This window comes from Pagrus major, chromosome 22 (assembly GCF_040436345.1).
Source record: "Pagrus major chromosome 22, Pma_NU_1.0".
Classification (NCBI taxonomy): domain Eukaryota; kingdom Metazoa; phylum Chordata; class Actinopteri; order Spariformes; family Sparidae; genus Pagrus; species Pagrus major.
Genome location: NC_133236.1, coordinates 3,387,477 through 3,409,467, shown reverse-complemented (window position 1 = coordinate 3,409,467; position 21,991 = coordinate 3,387,477). Strand labels below are relative to the sequence as shown.

Below are 21,991 nucleotides of genomic sequence, written 5' to 3'. Positions count from 1 at the left end.
AGCTTGTGAAAATGTTCACTCAAATAATAGATTAATAAAAAAAACAGCTTCAACATAAATTGCTCTTCTTTCAAACATGCAGTGACCTGACAACTATAAAGCAGAGAATCTCTGGATGATGTTGTTTATCTCCAGAACCGCTCATCTGATCCACTTCACATTTGGCAGGTTTGCTGCTGAGGATCCAAAGAAGTGCTATGTCACAATTGGGCTCAATTCTGACTCTCAATATTAATACATTTGCACCTGGATCTGTAAACGCCTCAGTCACCAGATAATCTGGGCCCAACAGCATCTTCTGACAGAGCACTGCACTAGTTTACATACAGCACACCAACCTCTTTCTCTCAGTGGGAGTAGAACAGAACAGCATTTTCTAGTCTTAAAGCGAAGCACCAAGTGGAGCAAATTTACTCGAAAAATACTTGATGAACAGGGTATTATATAATTTCTTATAAAAATTTCTATAAAATAAATATTTAATACAAGAAACCCGTCTACTGGTTCTAGCTCATTTATTGGGAATAATTGAAGAACTTCCACAAAATCATTTTCCATTTAGTGTGCATGCAGCAGCTCCAAACCTCCTTACCTGCCGTGTAATCGAACAAAATGTCAAATGATGAAAAACAAGTCAGATTGGTTGTAAAAAAGCTGTTCTTTTAATAGTAAGACTGCTGGTGGCAGTGAGTGATTTCAAACTATATACACAACACACAATAATCAACAACGTCTTCAAATCACAAAGTACACAACAACACAATCCATTTCAAAGTCCATTTGTCCCACAGGGATGATTAAGACACCACAGGCTGATGTCATACTTCAATTTTTAGCAAAATTTTCACATAACTTTTTAGTTCATAAATAAAAACATGCTATACACTATTCTATAAAAAAAGACAAAAACTTTACAGACAATATTACAGTATAGTTCAAAACAACTTTTTTTTTCTTTTTGTTTTTTAAATAACAGGATGTGTATAAAACATTTTGTATGTAGGGCACCAGTCTGCAGCAGATTTTACTCATTCTAGTCCTGAGATTCTGCCTTTCAATAACAAAAAGACACGTTACTCAGATTTTTCCAGTACCACTGTGGGCCGCATGTCCTGCAGCTGTCTCAACATGAGGTGGGTGACACCTGAAAAGGCCCGGTCTATAATTATTCTAACCTTACTAAGTGATTTCAAATTCTGACGGTTGCTGAACCTGACACAGGTGTCTTTGGTGTTCAAAGGGTAGGGTTTTCTCCATGTTTCTGGTACATCAACGGTCCTCGTCAAGGGATGTTCACATTTATTTGACTGTTCCAGGAACTTTAAGAAAGACATTTCAAAGCCCATTGGTTTAAAAGAGGCCAGTGGAGCAGTCTGCTCGGTCACCTCCTCCTGGATTATTGCAGGGCAAGAAGAGTCCGATTCATCATCCTTGCTGTAAACTATGTCCGTCTTGGTCGTTCGAGGAATTTTCTTGCGTTTCACAATTTTTTCGATCAGTTTCCTGGGACGTCCTCGTTTGCGTTTGAGCACTACAGAGCCGTCGGAACTTTCATCATTAGACAACTTGCTATCGAACAATGCTGGGGGAATCCCTGCTGTGGTCCTTTTGCGCAGGATTGGCTTGGAGTATCCGTATCCCCCCCCTCCTTCCTGGCTGGTGTCTGCTGCCAGCTCATTGTCTGACAGGTCAGAGGTGTTGTCTGATTTGGAGTCATCACTCCTGATGGAGCGACACTTCTGCCTGGGGAACTTTTTGCAGAATATGAAATGACTCCTTTGCTGTTCCAGGTACTTCTCCGACAGCCCGTGTCCCATGTAATGTTTCAATATGCTCCTCTCTGACTTCATGACTGAATCACACCCTTTGATCATACAAGGGTATTGTAGAGGGAATTTTTTAGTGCACATAGAGGACGCCTCTACTTTAGATTTCAGCGAGGGTTTTCCATATTTAGTCCAGTGGTTAGTTTTTGCCTTGCCAACTCTCTTTGTGTCATTTCCTCTCTGTACGATCTTTTTATTGCTCTCGATGTTTTCCTTTCCATTACTCGTCTTGGTAATTGGGTAAAGCACAGTCTTAGAGCTCGGTTTCATCACCTCTTCTTTTGTCCGCTGACTCCTCATTTTGGGTTGATACAGGTCCTGATGCTTTTTCATGACATGTCTCAGCATATTTGACTTTGTGGCATATGAACGGTCACAGCCTTCAATTTCACACTTGAACGTCCCGTTTAATTGTTCAGGTTTGGCCAGCTTTATATCTTTATGCTGTTCTTTGACATGTCCTATATATTTCCAGAAAGCAGTGAAGGATGCTGTGCATCCTTTGTGGCCACAAGCAAACTTGCCGAGCTTGATGCAGGACAAGAGATTCCCAATTTTATCAAGACTGAATTCATGCAGCTGAAGATAATGCTGCAAGAGGTTTGGAACTTCTTGGAAAACTCGGGAGCAGTCTTTGACTTGGCATCTGAATTCAGAAATTTGGGGGATCTCTGCCTCTGGATCGTCCTCATCATGGTTTATGACTTCATCCAATCCCTCACTCTGGTCCTGCTCTTTGTTCACTTCCAGTGCTGACAGAGCAGACTGGTGAACAGCCCTGTAGTGGAGGATCAGATTGTGCTGGATGGTGAAGGCTGCCACACAGCCCTGATGAACGCAGCGATATGGTCTGTATGGACTCGTAGCTTCACCTGAGTTGGGCTTCCTCTCCTTTGTTTTCTTGGAGATCTCTATGCTTGGCTTCACTATCGGTTGCCTATTGATAGCAGCTTGTTTGTTGAGAGAGGGAGGCCCATTAGCCTGAGGCGTGGCACTTTGCAAAGCCTGAATGACTGTGTAACGACTGTCATCTTGAAAATTCTGATTAGTTGTGTCCACGTTGGTACGTGGTACAAATGCCTCAGATGGGCAGAAATGCTTTGCTGCGTCTTGAGATGAATACAGATCTGTTGATGAATGAGCAGCCATTGTGCTTTGAGCAGCTTTAACCTGCTTCTGTATGGCAGCAAACGCAGCAGCTTTGGCCTCTCTGCGCTTCATATCCAGATCTGCTATTTCTTTAGCTGATAATTTGTGAGCTGACTGATAGTGAACACGGAGGTTTGAGTTTCGAGTGAATGCTTTGCTACATTTTTGACACTTGAAAGGAGCATATTGGCCGTACCTTTTTTTAACTACATTCACCATTTCAAGTGTGTAGCTGTGAGTTTTGGAGAGGTGTTTCCAAAGGGCTTCACATGACATGGAACTAAATGTGCAGTTTTCATTCTCACAAGCATACGGTTTGACAAAGTTTGACGACACTGGGCTGCGTACATCCACCTTTGCTGATACTGTCTGGCTGTTCATAGTATTGCTACTTTGTTTGATGGAAGCTGACATCTGATCAGATAGTTCTCTGACCAAGTCAAGCCTTTCAAATGCACTTTGAATTTCTGTCATCCACTGTTGCTGGCTGGCAGATAACTGAGTGGGCTCAGGATCAGCATCATTTGGCCCGACCCCTGTGGGGCTCAGTACCTCCTGCTGCGGTGTGGAGGTCTCTCTGAAACAAGTAAAGCTCTGTGTGTTCAGAAGTTGTTTCATGTCACCAGAGGTTGCTGGGATGATTGCAGAGTTTTCTTGAATGACTTGTCCTTCGGTTGCTGAGTCACTTTTTGCATCACGAGACATTTGATGAAGTCCAGAATTATTGGAAGGACTGCACACTGGGCCGAAAGTCATGGGATTCTGTGAACTGGTATTGAGGTCGGTGTTGCCTGAATGACACAAGATGTTTCTACGTTGAGAGCCAGCTAAAATCTGCTCCCGCAGTCTCTTTTTAATATCTTGTTCACTTGTCTTTCTTTGTGTCTCAGCCTGCTTGCCACTTGTTGATGGACTAAGTTGAATATCAGGTAACAGTGTTTGCATCACTTGGTTTGAATCTGTATCTGGTGTCTGAATGGTCGTCTCAGAGCGATACCCTTCACTGTGGTTTGTGGGAACACTTCCAGGAACAGCAGCGGATGGGTTTTCTGGGAGACTTTGAGAAAGAAGTGGATCAGGGAATTCACTTCCAGCAAAAGTATCAACACCTAGCTGAGGATAATGGGCTGTGCTATACGAGTTGTTCTCAAGCTTCAGCTGGACATTTTCTGTATGCTGTATGACTGAGCTCCCTAGCAAACGTTCACCAGCTACATAAGGGTTTTGGAACAATGGCTGGGCAGCCGGTGTATGCACAAAGAGATCAGACATGTTAGATTCAGTCATGATTTGTTTAAGAATGTCATCGTTTGACTCGCCATTCCCATATACGCGCAGATTATCTTGTGGATAATTAGGAGCGGGGTATTCTTTTGCGGCCGTTGAACCATTTGTTACTGACTGACGGGGCTTCTCCTGATACACAGCAGCAGGATTATAAGGTATCTGTGGCTGAGTGGTACCAACTGTTTGCTCTGAATTGAGAAGGTCAAGAAATGATGCTGGCAGGTCTGTGTTCAGTTCAGACTCATCATATGGTTTACAGATTGCACGCTTGGACAGATGGCCTCCCAGGGATTTGGGACTATTAAATTGTCTAAAACACCTGCAACAAACAAATTTGCCATCCCTAAGAATAGCTGGCCATTTGGTCCTTTTGTTTCTTTTAGCCCGTGTTGGATTTTCAGAAGCACTGTCAGAGACGACTGGGCCATTCTGAGGTTGGTTGATACAGTTTTTTTGGCTTACACTGTCTGGAGAGGGAATTTGCATTGATTTTGTTTTTTCTGGGGCCCTGGAGCCAGACACTAAACTGCTTTGCATCTGTGAAGTATATGGCTGAAGGTGGTCTTCTGCTCGTTGTGACACTTCCTTAGCACCAGCCATGTATGAGGGCAACACTGACTGGGACCCATTTTCCGTAACTGGCGACTGTAAAGACTCTGCTGTTCTGTTCATTCTTGACGCCATCATAGAGGAAGACGGGACACTGAGTGGCAGAGCAGCACTGGTGGAATCAACCTGTGGCATTGCCCGCATGTTGGATGGATAGACTTGGGAAGAGCCACAGATTTGATTTTGTTCACTTCCAAGGGCTGAGGGCCAGTTTTGGGTGCCTGAATTTGTATCACTTCCTAGCTGAGAGAGAACAATGGGATTTAAAACATTTTCCATCACAAGGGAAGCATTCTGGTTCAGGGCAGATGAGGACTGGGGGTGTAGGGCAGTATGCTTTGTGCTTGTACCCATATAAGTATAAGGAGGGGACTGGATAACATTTTGCCTCTGAACTCCATGAAGTGGTACTCTGCTGTCCTTCTGGTGCTGGAGTGAGGCATTTGAACTGAGATGTCCAACAGATGACGTGCTCGGGGCCGGAGCGTAGGTTATCTTGATGTTAGTTCGAGCAACTTTCCATTGCTCATAGAAATCTGGATGAACCGTTTTCATGTGCTTGACAACACTTCTGTAAGAGCTGTAGTCCCTTGTACAGGTTTCAAATGCGCAGTGATATCGCTCTCTCTGTCCTGGAAGAGGGCCAGCGCTAGTTGAGGATGTCACAGAGTTCTCTGGTCTGTTCCTATTGAGTGGCTGTGGGGTTACTGATGGAGGAAGTGGTTGTGACATTGCTGGTTCTGTGGAGTTCTGGAGTGGTGATGCTGTTAGCAGGTTGCTGCTACACATTGGCCCTTGCTGCACTGGCATAGGTAAGTTGCAGTCAGAATTGTAACTCATTGATCCAGCATTTACATCACAGAGGAACATCTGTGGCTGGCCTCGTGGGACATCTGCATTATAGTCATGTGACACATTGCCTAAATTAGCTTCACATGGACGTACCGTTTGATTCTGTTGGGGTGGTCTCATATAATCACAACGATCTCTGTGTCTGTTAGTATCAGACAAGGGGGCATTCATAGGTTGAATCACAGAGTTATTTAAACTCGGTGTGTGACTGGTTGAGAAGGGCGTGTTTTGTGGTTCATGTTTGACACTGTACCCTCCTACTGTTTCCGCAGGTGCTTGTGATGATTTCTGCACAATCTCCAAGGGCACTGGCAGCCTTCCATTCCATTTTTCTTGGGAGTTCTCTTGTTTACTTGGAGTGTGATTGATAAGCATTTGTTCAATGAGTGAAGGGCCAGGCTGCATATTTTGTGAGATGTGTTCAGAAGATGACCTTTTCTCTTCCTGGGTGGCATGCTTCTCCAGATGTAAATCCAGCTGTTGTTGTGAATGGAATACCTTTCCACAATCCACAACTTTGCAGGTGAAAGTTTTGTAATGCTGTGCCTCATGGTCGTAGAGTTTGAAGGCCTCATTGAAAATCTTTCCACATTTTGGAAACATGCATCTAGCCTTAAAAACAGAATGTGTTTTCCTGTGTAGAAGTAGCTCAGTGTTGGACAGGAAACTTGCCTTACAGTTCAGCTGAATACAGATGTAAGGCTTCACACCACAGTGGACCTGTAAATGATCATTTAGATGAGTGACATTAACAAAGTGGCGGCGACAGTACTGGCAAACTACTTTTTTGCTCTGGATTTCAAGGAAAGTCTTCGCTTCCTCGTCATCCCCATGAGCTTTAACATGTGCAACAAGATTTTTGAAAAATTTGAAGCTCCTTCTACATTTTCCAACAGGGCACACATTGTCTTCACTACTGTCTGTCTTACACCTAGACGCTGTGGCCTGAACATTACGAATTAACCCAGCATTCTGCCCGTGGGAATCAGCATTTTCATAAAGTTCATTTTCTGTCTTTGCCTTCAATGCTGCGATTACAGGGGCAGCTGTTTTAGGATCCGACAATTTCTTGTTTGTTTTCATGGCAGTCAGTCTTTCCTTGCACGACTGTTTAACATGTAATGTCACGTGGGGAATCAAGGTGTCTTTTGAAGTAAATGTTTGAGCACATATCGGGCAGCTGTATACACCACCGCTCAGATGAGTCTGTGCATGGCGCACAATCCTGTGGCCGAGAAACTCCTTGTCACACAGCACACAGTACTGCATGTATGCCTGCCAGTTTCTGAACCTAGCAGATATGAAACCCCTCTCTCTCAGTTTCTTCATTTCTCTGTTTTTCTGTCTCTTGTCAGTGACATCTTTTAGTTCATAGGTGCCGCTGATTAAGTGTTCTGGGATATTCTTAAACCCATCCTGACTGAGGAAGTCTTCCTCTTCTTCGGGGTCCTCAGTATCATTTAGCAAGTCGATGGAAGATACTATTGAAGCTTCTTCACCCATTAGAGCTAAACAATGTCGCTTTAGTGTTTTCCAATCCCAGAACTCTGGGTCAAAAGGCCACTGGGTTTTAAAAACCAGCAGGAGCTCGCAGCGTAGTGAGTTGGGAACAGGCATACTCTCCTCCTCCAGTTTTTGATCTGGTTCGTTGTAAAGAGTCTCCACAGCATAGTATGAATCCACGGTGGGCTCCAAGAGAAACTCTGTCAGCTGGCAGGCTCGTTTCACTTCCAGGTCAGTGGGAAGTAAACAGGAAATAGTTTTACACACAGTGGCCTTGAGGCTTCCATCATCTGATGCCATCCGAAGAGCCCTTATGCACATTTCAATGCACACTGGCAATCCAATGCTGTCCATCTATGAAAAAAAGGAAGTCAAAGAATTTAAAGCTGCACAACACAATTATTCTGAAACTCACAATTAATCACGCAAATTAATTTTTTGTAAGACAGAAAAACACTTTAAAAGAAATTCTTACTTCAATAATAAAGTGAAACGTTACCAAAACACTACTCTGATCATAATTGTTATTGTTTCATGCATTAAAAACATACACATCTCACTTTTTAATGTATTTTAAGGAGAACTATACCCTGAAACAACAACTCAACCACTGTAGACCAGAGAGGTTTCAAAAAGTGTACAATGTTCTCGGTGGGTAGCAGCTGGAGTTTGCTTCATCCAACTAAAATTCACAAGAGAAAGAGGAGATGATAACTTTTGTTTGACTAAACCACTGCAGTTCACTGTTTACTGACCTCTGATTGGATGACCTTGATGAGGAACAGGATGTGGTACACGGTTTTGGAAAGTAAGGACATCTGGCGACATCTGTCGAGGAAGGCCTGCTCTGATGGTTCTAATCGCTTCAGCAGCTTGCTCCAAAACAAGGTGAGCTCCCTGAGTGGAAACAAAAGTCATTGGTCATTCACTTTATGTTCAATATCTTATCTAATACTGACAATCAGCCTCTCAATGTATCCATTCATTAACACAGAAGGAAACAAATGAGTAACAGAAGAGTTTTATCAACCACTGATTGTGCAACACTTCATATTGATTTTGTGCTCCGTCGGTTCATTTGGCCTGAATGAACATTTGCAGACTAATTCTGCATTAAACTTAAACATAATGTTCTTTATCAGTATGATTGTCTTCACATAAGCACCATATCATATTTTACCTGGAAAGCACAGAGTTACAACTTTTTAACACTTATAATATATAAATATTTGTGAGTGGGATAAACATACAGCCTAAATAATATCATTTAAAGACAGGTGTACATGCTGATCAGAGTGTTTTTGGGGGTTAGGGGTTACCCTCCCTCTAAACAAGGAAACCCTTTATAGATGCATCAGACAGGGAGGCTTGTGTTCTCTTACCAAGCACAGTATGTATCTCCCTGGAGAAGTTGTCGGGTCAGGAAGGCCGAGCATAAGGTGAGAGCTGCCCTCTCATCTCCATCCGACTCCAGGTTGCAGATCATCTCTAAAGCATCGCGGCAGTCCTCCTTTGAAAGCTTCACAAAAACAACACACACACAAACATACACTTGAGGAAATACCCACAACCATTAATGACACCATACATGCCTCCAATAGACTCACAAAATGTGTTAACGTATGGTCTGCCATCTTGTGGATGAGGAATGTATTACAGTCAAAGGTATACAAAATACAGACACAGTAGAAAGTATTTCACAGATAGAGAAGTAAGGCCTGCAGCAACATGCACGACACCGTTCAGTTATCAAAAGGGTCATTTCAGGACAGTTATATTAAGTCTCAAAAGTTTGGGTTCACTTAGAAGTTTCTGTTTTTGAAAGACAAGTACAATTGTTTCAATTAAAATACCATTAAACTGATCAGAAATACAGTCCGGACATTACTAATGTTGTAATTGACACTTTAAGCTTTTTAATGAAATCTCTAATGGCACATTGTGTTAAAAGGCTAATGATCATTAGAAAACCCTTTATTATTATGATAGACTGGCCATTAAAAAGGAAAAGATTAATATAGGCAAAAGAACACAGACACTTTTTTCTTCTTCCTCTGTCCAGTGTCTATGGACAGACAGATCTAAGTTTGAGGTGTTGGGATCAAACATTTGTGAGACAGAACAAATAAAAAGATGCTGGAGGAGTGACTCCATCTGTCAGCATGATGGATGCCATGTGATGATCTGGGGTGCTTTGGTGTTGGTAAAGTGGGACATTTGTACAAGGTTAAAGGGATCATGAAAACGGAAGGCTATCATTCAAATTTTCAACACCATGTCATACCCTGTGGACGATTGGAGCCAACTATATCCTACAACAAGATAATGACCCAAAGCACAGCTCCAAACTATGAAGAACTAATAATGTCTTGCCCATATTTTCTACTCATTTGAGAAATTGTTTGATGAATTAAGGCATGAGTTTTGATGGAAAACAAGAAAATATGCGGTGAAACTAAACTTGTGAGCTGTAGAGTTACTTAACAGTGGTCTGCTTGTTTCAACCAATATAGTGCAAAGCACTACTAGGTGTGATCAGACCCTTTATGCACAAGTCACACTTGGCAAAGCTTTTTCTTGAGCCTTTAAAAAAAAAAATCTCATACAAGTGCAAGTTGGGAATCTCAACTAAGTAGCTGCACTTACCTCGTCCATCAGCTGATCCTGTTCTGAGGTAGCACACAGGCAGACGAGGTACATCTGCTTGAAAGCTCCTTTCCCTTGGAAGGCGGGACTCTGACAGCACGTCTTTGCCAGCAGGAGAGCCTTCCCCACCTCATTCTCCTTCATCAACTGCTTCACTCTCATCTCCAACAGGACCAGCCCCTCCTGCACCAGGAACTCCTCCACTGAAAACCAGGGAATATTAACAATGACACATACCTACAGATATCTACAAATATGACAAGCTACTTAGGAAGAGGGTGGAGCCACCAGACTCCGATATGTTAAAATCCTACTTGGATACATTCCTCAGCTATAGCCTTTCCTTCTATAAATGAATGAATAAATAAAATAAAATCTACAATTTGGCTGAGAGTTTGTACTTTTCTGCTGTTTTCCAAACCTCAGCATGTGATGTACAGTGCCTGGAGTAAAATCAATGCAGGATCTATCTCAGCATTCCTCTGTATTTTGTGGCATACATTATATATCCTCACAAGTCCTGCAGGGCCTGCTGCAGGGAGTCTTCTCTGCAGCAGGCCCTGCGAGGCTATGATGCTACCACAAGCTTCACAGTGTGCTTCTTGTAATGTGTGACTCAAATATATTTCTTTGTCTTTTTATACTAAAATACAGTCATGTTTTCTTCCTGTAAAACACAATGCTTTATGCTTGAACCAACCAATATCTATTGAAAACTTCATGTCATCCACCCTTCCATTAATCTTAAACTGCTGGCAGCGAGCTGTCTGCTTCAGTGTGACTGTCTGCTCTACCTAATATAGAATACTGAAATAACTGTTACTGTAGCCAGGGCAGGAACTCACCATGTTCAGTCTGTAGGTTTTCATTGGACAGAAGGCCTTGAAGGACCCTGTTGGTCCAAACACCATCGTATTGGCCCAAAGCAGACAGCAGAGACAGCTGAGTGATTCCATTCTCCTGCAGCTTACTGTAAGAAAACTGTACACAACAGAAGAACTTCAGGACTTCAGACACAACACAGAAGGTATGTCACTATCTGAGGTTTGAGTCAAGGTGTTGGTAGGGTTTGAAATGCAAATGACAAAGCAAGTTCACTAATTTAATCACACTAAAGCCTGTGAACCCAGCATATGATTAGTGTTGTTTTTGGCGGCCTGTTTTAATTTTAGTTTTAGTCTAGTCTTTGTGTCAAATTGTCATTTTAGTTTTTATTAGTTTTAGTCATGTTTATACTCTTTTTAGTCTAGTCAAGTTTCAGTGGACTGAAAGTCTGAGCATTTTAGTCTTATTTTAGTCAGAATTATCCATGACTATTTTCGTCTAGTTTTAGTTGACAAAAACTGATGACATTTTAGTCTAGTTTTAGTCAATGAAAACTGTACTTTAGTCTCTTTTAAGTAATGCAATTCTATTTAATCTAGTTAATATAGTACAAGTACCTAGTATAGAATAGACAAAACCAACATTTTCTTTAAGTCACCCATTTCACAAGTTAAACAAGGTTATTGTTACCTTATAGACTCAAGAATACATTCAATTCCAGACACGGAAGATGCTCTGATTTGAATTTACAACATATTTATTTTACCTACCAAACATGTAACAAGTACACACACATAAATTTAAATAAAATAAATAAATAAAATAGCTTCAAATCACAATGCCAGAAAAAATTGACATTACATTCAAGTTTAACTTAAAGAGAAACAAGGTGCTTGAATGCTCGAGCTACAATTACATAATAAAAAAGTGCAAATAAAATGTGCGTGTCTGTGACTTGTATTGCTTGTAAACTGAAGTCAGATTTTGCATCATAAAAACTATTACAAGATATAACACTATACATGGTTTGGACCTTAGGGAGATATAATGAGATGGGAATTCGTTGACAGAAAAGAACAAATAACAGATAGTGGGCTACTGAATTCTTTGTGTCAGACTTAACTTTGTGTCTTGAGTTGTCGTTAACGTTAACCAACCGCAGCTGCATTGTCTAAATAATGCCGCGCGAGTAGTGATTCAGGAAGCGACGTCGCCTGCGTCTGCGCAGTGCAACCTGATGCAGCCCCTGAATTAAAACTCAGGAAACAGAAATATTGCAAAATAATAATAATACAAGACGAAATAACGTTATAACATTTCGTCTCGTCTTGGTCAACGAAAATGGAGATATTTTAGCAGAGTTTTTATTTTGTAAACCACATTTAGTCCCGTTTTTATTCGTCAACAATATTGCATTATATATTTGATTATAGTTTTCGTTACATGACCACCATTTACGTTGCATCTCGTCTCATTTCCGTCACGTGATAAAGGTTCGCTGACGACGATATTTAGTCATAATTTTCGTTGACAAAAGCAACACTACATATGATGGAGTAAAATGAGTAGGGATGTAACGGTTACCGGTGTCACGGTAAACCATGGTAACATTCCCGACGGTGAAGGTTACCGTTTAAGTTTTAATTACCATGGTAACCGACACGGTCGATAACCACGGTGTGGAAAACTCGCGAGATACTTTATCCAAGTCTCCCTATGCAGGCGCAGCGTGCAACGTGCGCTTGTTATGTAGTGAAGAAGACATGGCGGAGGGAGGACGTGATAGTAGCGGCCCTCAAGGCATTTTTCCGCCTTCAAAGAGAACCAAATCTGAAGTCTGGGCGTATTTTGGTTGTTATAAGAATGCTCAGGGACAGCTGGTCGAGGATGGCAGCCATATCTGCAGGAGCTGCAAGAAGAAAGTTGTTGCGAGGGGCGGCAACACATCCAATTTACTTACTCATTTGCGCGACCATCACCCTCAACTGTTAAGTGAATGCAAGGTAAATTAACCTTAAGCTCAGGTGAATGATGTGTGTGTGTCGAGTTTTCTCTGTCTAATTTGCTGTTGTCACTAATGCAAACTGACCAGATAGTGGTATAACTGAACGAAGTTGATCCGTGATTTGGCACGTTATCTGAACCGCTTCTTAATTGTAGATTTCACTTTTTAAAGTCGACCTAATAATTCCCCAGATATTGATGCAGAGCTGCAGTGAGGAGGATTTGAGACAAACACGTACTGGGTGGACTGAGTTAGTGAATGCAAACTGACTGAGATGACTGACTTTCATCTCAGCTCCGTTCACCGGAGCAGCGTCTACCTGTGGCTCAGCAGCCATTTGACCAATCAGATTTACCGAGTCCATTGACAACAGACGAGCAAGCAGACAGAGACAGACAGCCAATATATATAAGTAATATCAGAAATATATAATACTTGTGGATTATTTGTAGAATAGACTATATATAAAGAATAATATAAAATGGTGAATATAACAAGTGTCTAGATAGAGATAAGAGCCAAAATAGAGTATTCATAATTAATTGAACAATAATCCTTTTTGTTTTGATCTAAAAAATTATCCAACCTGTTTCTCACAAAAGTGATATGATCTAGATTGTGAGTTTTGTGATCTGTTGGTTGCACCCTTAGTATTAAGTAACAATGACAGTAATAATTAATAATGACATTTTCTATTCATTTTTTTCACAGAGAGGGTCTGCTGGCCAATCGAGTGCTACTGCCAGTACATCTCATTCTACCTCTGTAATGCAGACATTACAGGACGCGTTTCAAAAACAGGCTGCTTATACCTTAACCCTTTTAATATATAATAAATCTATTCAAATATAAATCTTGGTGAAATTATTTCAATTTATCAGTGTATCAGTGTTTTTTCAACATTTTGAAGACATTTTAAAAATACCGCGGTATACCGATAACCGTGATAATTTTGGTCACTATTACCGTGGTGTGAAATTTTCATACCGTTACATCCCTAAAAATGAGTTTCAAGTCCCTTTTCCTCACTTGAATCTGAAGATCTGACAAGAGTGTTAAGAATGGGGTGGTCATACTGTAATCACAGGAAGATGTAGGGTGACAATGCTTTGTCATGTGGTGCAAAACAAGTGTTATTTTTTTAAATAAAACATATTACTCCATAAAGTGTGAATTCTCAGCTTTACCTGCACAGATGACTTGAATTCCTTCCATAAGCCATCTGGAATTTCCTTCAGTGAGAGCAAAAGCTCCACAAAACTCCTGCAGGATAAAAAGGCAATCAGCAAAAACATGATATTGATCTTTGTATTTGTTAATTAATAAGACAACTTTAGCATTTGTGACAGGGTTGCATTTGGCATTCTAATTATCTATTATGGGTGTGAGCTCTATATTTTATCTGCAGTTAATCCCATTTTAATGGTACTTACATTGAGAGCCTCTCAACCACAAGAGGAACATTTTCACACTGCAGGGAGAGGTATTGAGAGGCCTGGGCATAACTCAGCAGGGCGACTATGTACACTTCCACCAGCGGCAGTGGCTCTTCCTCTATCCTCCAACGGCCTGCATACTCCAGAAGTGTCTGCAGAGAGGGAACCACAGTAATTCACCTATTGAACAAACAAAGTTGGAGACCCTGTTTGTACTGATGATGTAGAAGTGAATGATTTAACTGGTTAAAAGTGAAATGACTTTTTTTGTTGTTAGAGTAAAGTACAGAGAAAAAGTTCTGTTGGGTACTGATTTTGAATTCTGGGTATCAGAATTGGTTCAAATGTGAATGGTACCCAACCCTACTCAATCAGATTGGGATGAGGGGAATTTGGAGGCCAGACGGATGCCAAGAGCTCTTTATCGTGTTTCTCAAACCTGCCAGACTAATTTGTCCTGCCACAGTTTCATAATGAAAATATTTTTTTAAACACTTCTTATAATAACTTTAATACGTCTGAAGCCGTTTTGCGCTGCCGATCCATCATATGTCCCTCCAAGTCAGTCAAGCCCCTCACCTTCCTCTCCCTCGCTTTGGTCGGAGGCCCTGCGAATTACGTCACCTCCCACTCATATCAAAGCAGGTGTCAATAGTCCTTTACACACAGAGATTCTGCATTATCGCCACAACGAAGCCTTTACGTTGCCTTTGTTCTTTCACATTGAACCAAGCAGCGGCAGCATAAAGCCACTCCAGTATATTATTTCATACAAGCATGCTGGCGATACACATCATAATACTGAGATTTGTGTGGTTTTTTTTTTAACGTATTTCCTCTGGTTTCTACCAACAGCAGGAGCTGCCCGGCTCTCTCTGCCGGGGACAGATGCTGTTTTTCGGGCATAAATGTGACAAAGAGTTGGTTGGACAGACAGGATGACAGACAGTTTACCCACATATAAATTCTGCATTTTTTTCCTCATATAAGTTGCTGAAGACACGGCATGTTACCACATTACTGTTGTTTGTCCTGTAACGTTGCTTTGTGGGTTGAAGTGTGGGACATTTCTCTTTAATTGGATGAGTGAAGGATCTGTTTAGCTGTCAGACTGTGAACACCATCAGACTGACACACTCCTGTCCCACGCTGCTGGCTTTTCCATTCACACAGACGCCGTCTCACCTCTGATACTACCTCCACTGGAGGATCAGAGGTGGAACAAAACTGTCCCCCCCCCTAACGTTCTAACTTTCACACAGACAGCGCAGCAGAATATCAACGCATGATTCCTGCCTTGAAAGGCCAGTGTGAATGTATACTTGACTTGCAGGAACAACTGTCAGTTAAACTTTTGGTCTCAAATTACAGTTAAGTTAATGTTGTAGCTTGAGGTGCATATCTCAGGGTTTCTGCCAGTGTTTTGCAACTATTCATTATGTTGGATATCCACCAACAGGTAATGGTGTTTATAAAATGCAGTTCAGAATAGATAACTGCGTTGTGAGTAACCACGAGTCATACTCGACTGGACTAATTACCAGGCAAGCAGGGCCAATGCTCAGTGTTCATTATTTTATTAGGGCCCGAGCACTGACAGTGCGAAGGCCCTATTGCATCTGTAAGGATTATTATTATTTTTAATCTGCCCAGGAGATCACATATTTGGCGGCAATACTGTGTTAACTGAAAAGATGGAGGAAGCCCCGCCTCCTACATGCACACACACATTAATGAAAGTCGGTAAGCATATATCATGACCAGGCGCACAAAAAACCCTCTCGGACCCATACCCTCAGTCCAACAGGAATTCGGTGATTTTGGTTCAAAGTAGACATTTCGCTGCGATTTTCACCCATTTCTATGCCTCGTACTTTACCTAACTCCTCCTACAGATTTAACGCCAGAGACTTCACATTCACTAAGTATTATCCTCAGACCTTGAAGATGAAAAGTTCGCCTCTGACCCGGTGGGCGTGGCGGTACGGTGCATTCAATTTAGATGCTTGGCCATTTAAGAGCCATTTACATGTGTGTTGGACACAAAATGTCCACTAGGTGGCACTGTTGTGTTTTGGGTCGCACGTATCCCATTTAGGTAGGAACCTTTCGAAAGGCAACGGCCAAGTAGACGTCTAGGCGCGCGCCCTCCGGCAGTGCCACGGCTCGACGTACGTGGGTCGAGGGCCCGTTCATCACTGCTTGCAGTTTTAATTACATTTAAATTCCTAAATTTTATCATTTATCTTAATGTTATTTATGTTTGAGCCTCTTAGGATGCGTTCACACCAGCCTTGTTTAGCCCGGTTAAACCGAACCGTGGAGCGTTTGCCCCATGGTGCGGTTCGTTTGGGTCGGTGTGAACGCCGGCCTTGAACTCTGGTGCGGACCAAACAACCGCACCCTGGTCCGCCTCGTAGAGGTGGTCTCAGTCCGCTATCAAGCGAACTCCAGAGCGGATTATTTCTGGTGTGAACCACATCCACACCAATAACAAGAAGCGCACCGTTTTACGCGTCATTTCCGGTTATGGCAGCGGTAAAGTTAGCAACCAGCAGCTAAAATGAAAACAAGAGCTGCTTTTATGATGAACCAACTTTGTGATTTTTACACGTTTGTGACTGTCTGCTTACCTCACTGGTCCCGCTTGTGTAGAAAAAACGTCATGGTAGGCCCTCATTATTGCCTGTCGTCAACTCCGGTACGATCGTCGGATCGCATAGCGTCTTCGGCGAAATGCATGGATTAAGACATTATTTAATGCCCGCTGCTCTATGAGGCGTTCATACGCGCGGTCCATTGAAGTTTGCGTGTAAGCGCTCCAGATCAGCACTAATGTAAAAATAAGCAGACACTCCATGATGTACAGTAGGCTACTGATCTGATGTACAGATTTGCTGTCTACCCGCCTAAACAGTTTGACCAATAACAGAAGGGCGTTGCGGCCACGTGAGTTTTGTTTACAGATTTTGGGCCGTTTGAGTTTGGCCTTTGTGAACGCAAACCGGACCGACTCAAAATTGAAACAATGTATCATCCTCACGTTGGTTTGGATAAAAAAAAACGGACCTTTCACGGACCTTTAGGTGTGAACCCAACCTTAATGTTGCTCTAAAAAGGGATCTAGGTGGGTGCATTTAACTTTAACATGTGCAAAAAATTAATTTTGGGGGGAATTTGCAGGGACTCAGGCCCAGCCACCATGTTCTCACAAAATCCTGTAGGAAACACTCTGTTACCATAGTTATCAGGGTTTCCTCCAGGATTTTTTTAAACCGTGGGGAGGTCTGCCCGGGTGGAAGAGGGGGGGTGACGACGACATGAATTTTGAAATGTGAAATTATGATTTTCAAACTGAATGTTTTTCTAAATACATTATTTACTATAGGGTTTCCGGTACATGAATTGAATAATAATAACTGAAAATAGGATCTTGCAGTATCACTAGGCCAAAACAACAAACACAACAACAACAAATTAAAGATATATTTCAAAGTTAAATAACTAAACTAGTCTATACTTAAATGTTAGGAATATTTAAATATTACACTTATCACGGTACATATCATTATCATTTCTATTGACTTGAGGGAATAACATCACGATAATAAATCAAGAACATTGAGCCTCTCCTTTATGTAACGTTACCTGACTCTCTTCCTCTGGAACCTTTCTCTTCTTTTGAAAATAGTTTAATATACTCATCTGAAAATGTAACCAGAAAAGAGTCATGGCAGAAAATTACCTGGGAATTACCTAAGCTAATGTTATGTCGTGCTGTTCGAAAACGTGTATCTGAAATGTAACTATCAATAGAAAATTACGTTTTACAGTTAAAAATTAATCTACAACAAAATAATATCTCTCTCTACTGTATAACCAAAGACTCGACATGCTTTATTAGACCTAAAGTAATCTCTCTTTAACAAGTGTCAATGGTACAAAAATAATCTGACCACTTTTTTCAGTAACGAGTAATCTAACACGTTAATATTTCCAAACCAGTAATCAGATTAAAGTTACTTATTCAAGTCACCATGCGTTACTATTATTTTTGTCATTTTCCTTAGTAAAAATATATATTTTTGCTTTCTTCTTGCGTCTCGGGGAGTGATGTCACGTATGCGACAAGTCACGTTTTCAGCATGAGGACAACTCACGTGTAACACCATGCAGCAACACAAATACATCAACAATGGAGGGAGGTGAGAGATGCGCGTTTTCGAGCTGGAAATACAGTCATTATTTTGAGTTTGTGTCAGCTAAAGGTGAGAATATTAAGGTTCGTTGTACACTCTGTGCTGGCAACAAAGTACTATCAAGCTTCAAAAACACGACGTCAAATTTGAAGAAACATTTCGAGTCGCAGCACAGCACAGTTAAGTTTACAGAGCAAGTCCCACCAGGTGGTGTTAAGCAGAGAGCTGAAAGCCACGGCCTCGACTTCTGCAGGAGGTCCCTCACCTACCAAACAACAAAAGCTGGACTTCGGTGCTAAACAAGTAAGTGGGGGAGAGTTGAAGAAGTTGGTCGGGCGGTATGTTGTAGAAGAAATGCTGCCCTTAAACGCGGTTGACTTGAAAGTTACTTGTAATCTAACTTAGTTACTTTTAAAAACAAGTAATCAGTAAAGTAACTAAGTTACTTTTTAAAGGAGTTATCAGTAATCAGTTTACTTTTTCAAGATAACTGTGGCAACACTGATCCCGACTCAGGATTTTTTCTGTAGCCTAATCCATCTATAACATTAGGGTCGTTTTCACGGGTTTGAACAAAACTGTATCAAATATAACCTAGCTTAGGTACCTTTCTTTCACCCTTTTGTCTCCCTCCACGTCGGACTGTCGTCTCTACTCTCTTTGTCTTTCGCGCGCCGCAGCCAGACAGGCAGGTGGTGACTCTGGTGTTGGTTTTTCAAAATAAGGGTATTTGCAGCGTAGCGTCACATTGCATGAAAAACACCATGTTTTGTGCCAAAATTCACATTTCATACAATAATTTACATTAACATAAACATTATACAACGTAAAAACAAGGTTAAAAAAAAAAACAAAAACAAAAAAAACAAAACCAACAACATTATTCTGAAGGTGTGGCTGCTTTTATTTTGCTGTGGCGGTGCGCCACAATCAATTACATGTAGAGGAAACCCTGGTTATGATCAATGGCTGACAAACAGGCGAGCCGTCTGCAGAGCCCTGCCGCTGTACCGGCCTGTCTGCTTCACCTAACAAACCTGGAGACACTGCAGCTGCATCAACCAGTTGTCAGTGTGTTTACTGGCAGGGAAACTACAGCTCACAATCTGCTGCATCAGCTCCGCCGCTGGCTGTTTGTTTTTACAAACCAACAACGAGGAAAACATAACGTCAACCCGTTAACAAAAGACGACCACTGAACGTACTGTTGGGAAATAATAACGTGTCAGTGGCACTGAAAAAGATTTCATGGCCCTGGTCATTTGCTGGACAACAAGAGAGGGAGATTGGTGGGACTCAGCTGTCCTCTAGAGTCATACCCCCCTGGGTGCCCTGGTAGCCCTGCTGTACAACCAGAAGGAGGGATGGGTTGCTACTGGCTGCTCTGGATTGTTTTGCAGTTGCACATTGTCCAATCATTCATTTGCAAAGACAATTCATGGCTACTTTTGCACATGCCTAGGTCATCGCCAGCTACTTTTATTAAGTAATAAAAACCTCAAGCAAATACATATTCTACGAGTAAAAAAAAGGCCATTTTTTCTTCTTTTTTTAATATCACCATAAATAACGTATTGTTGACTATTTATGGAGATATGATTGTACTGTGAGCACACAGACAGAATATCTAACATCTCAACATGACATCTAGAGGTTTTACAGTGATAACTGACATCGGTGGCACCTTTTGACTGATTTCTGCAATCAAAATGTATTGTGATGCAAACAACTGGTTTCTTTTATCCCATTAAGGTTATAAACTCTGATCTGCTACCCCATGTCTGGTATGTACATGCTGACTCAGAGCCTAATATATAAATAAGTATATCAATAAAGTATCTTAAGCCCTCCACATGACCGGGCTAATAATTTCCACATCTCTATTTTTCAGACTAACCTAAACATTTTCATTGAACTGCCAGAACACTGCGTCTCACTGTACGTGGGGACGATGGATATATTTCATTTAATCAAATCCGTCAACCAAGAAGAGCTGTTTCATCCGCCCATATGCTCACACATCTCTCTCACCACTGAACTGTGCTGATGGCTTCCTGATGGGCATCGCTCTGGACTGGAGAAGGCTGGCTGTAGTTTGTGTAGTATCGGGTTTAGCATGCAGCTCTACGTGCCTCTTCTGCAAACGCATGTGCTCGATTCGGCACGTACACACACGAAACTCACCGCGGGAACAGCTAACAAACTGTGCCGTGCCCTCCTACATCTCTACGGGCTGCGGTAGTGTTGACAGCAGACTCTGTGGTAATGGCTCCAACAACGAAACGGGAGATTCATTTAGCTAGCCTGAGGCGACGTAACCCCCATAGACGATCAGCCAAATTATTCTCACGTGCACGCGCATGTAGCCAAACACACAAGGATAAAAGCTAACATTTGGCTAACTGCAGGTACAACTGTTTTGGTGGATCTGGTACCGAGTAAATGGGAATTGTTACCACCTTGAACCAAACACACAGACACACTGCTATTAATATGTCGGAGCCAATCTACCAGATATCCATGTAAAGGATTTGAACGACACAACCTAACGCTTAGCTGACGTTACCTCCTGCAGAAACAACTATCAGCTAGCGTGTGCTAGTAGCTAGATGGACTAGCCCTGTCTCCGGTCACACTGAGTAGTATTTGTACGCTCTACTTCACCGGCTGAAGTTTGACCACAGCACATGTTCTTATTCTGTAACTGGACGAAGCACACATTACAACTAACCTGCCCATTCAACCACAGCTCGGCTCTGAAATCTAACATTTCCCTGGATTAGCCAGGAGCCAGGACAGACCGTTATTATTAATGCTAGCTGGCTAGCTTGTTGGCTAAATACGTTGTGGAAAATAACTCACCCTACAGAACTCCTGGCAGTACTCGGAGGAGGACTGGGTTGGAGAGTCACCGCTTTCTCCACCGACGACCTCTTGCAGATGTTGCAACCGTTGTTTGAGCTCCTCAATGGTTTCAGTGTTACCGTTCTCAGGACTACGGTCCTGTTCGGCCTCCTCGTCCGCCATCTTCACACCCAGCTCCTGCGCGTAGCTACGTATCTTCTTCTTCTGCTTGTGCTTCTTCTTGTTTCAGGTCATTGGCGCATTACCGCCACCTTCTGCTTAGAAGTGTGGAGCACACAATAGACCGTGGCTGCGGACGAGATCTGCTGTTCAGGAAAGCTCTCTTCAGTTGTTCCTTTCTTATCTCCTCATTTTCATTTGTATTTTTTTTATGCTGGTTTACACATCGACAAAATATACAGATGGATATACACATATGTAACAAAAATGTGATGGACAGGTGCAAAAAAAAAAAAACCTCAGAGGGGCCTGATCTCTCCAGTGCAAAGGCTATATTAAAAAGAAAGACAATGAAAAAAAGGGTGAATGGAGGAAGAGAAAGAAGGAAGAAGACAGAGGATCACATTCCAAACACACGCAGACATTCACAAAGTAAATACATACAATTATAAGGTCTGAGGTTACTGGTGGACAGATAATCCATGAGGATAACATTGTGGAAATAGAAACAAACCTTTAACAGCTTTCTTAAATTGTGAAGGTGCTACATTTAAAATATGTGATGGCAAAGCATGTCACTGAACTTAAACCACACTGTAACTGAGGAGATGAACAAATAGGAGGCCTGAG

The 21,991-nt window shown here is 41.8% G+C and overlaps 1 protein-coding gene across 1 annotated transcript; it reads right to left on the bottom strand.

Annotated features, from left to right (window-relative positions):
* Positions 1-639: 639 nt before the first annotated feature.
* znf292b (zinc finger protein 292b) lies at positions 640-21,364 on the bottom strand. Its single transcript, XM_073492658.1, has 8 exons — positions 21,200-21,364; positions 14,136-14,290; positions 13,890-13,965; positions 10,718-10,853; positions 9,873-10,075; positions 8,609-8,745; positions 7,982-8,123; positions 640-7,580 (listed from the first exon to the last, which is right to left on the bottom strand). The coding sequence occupies exons 1-8, from the start codon at positions 21,362-21,364 to the stop codon at positions 1,074-1,076; spliced, it is 7,521 nt and encodes a 2,506-aa protein (XP_073348759.1). The 3' UTR covers positions 640-1,073.
* Positions 21,365-21,991: the final 627 nt, after the last annotated feature.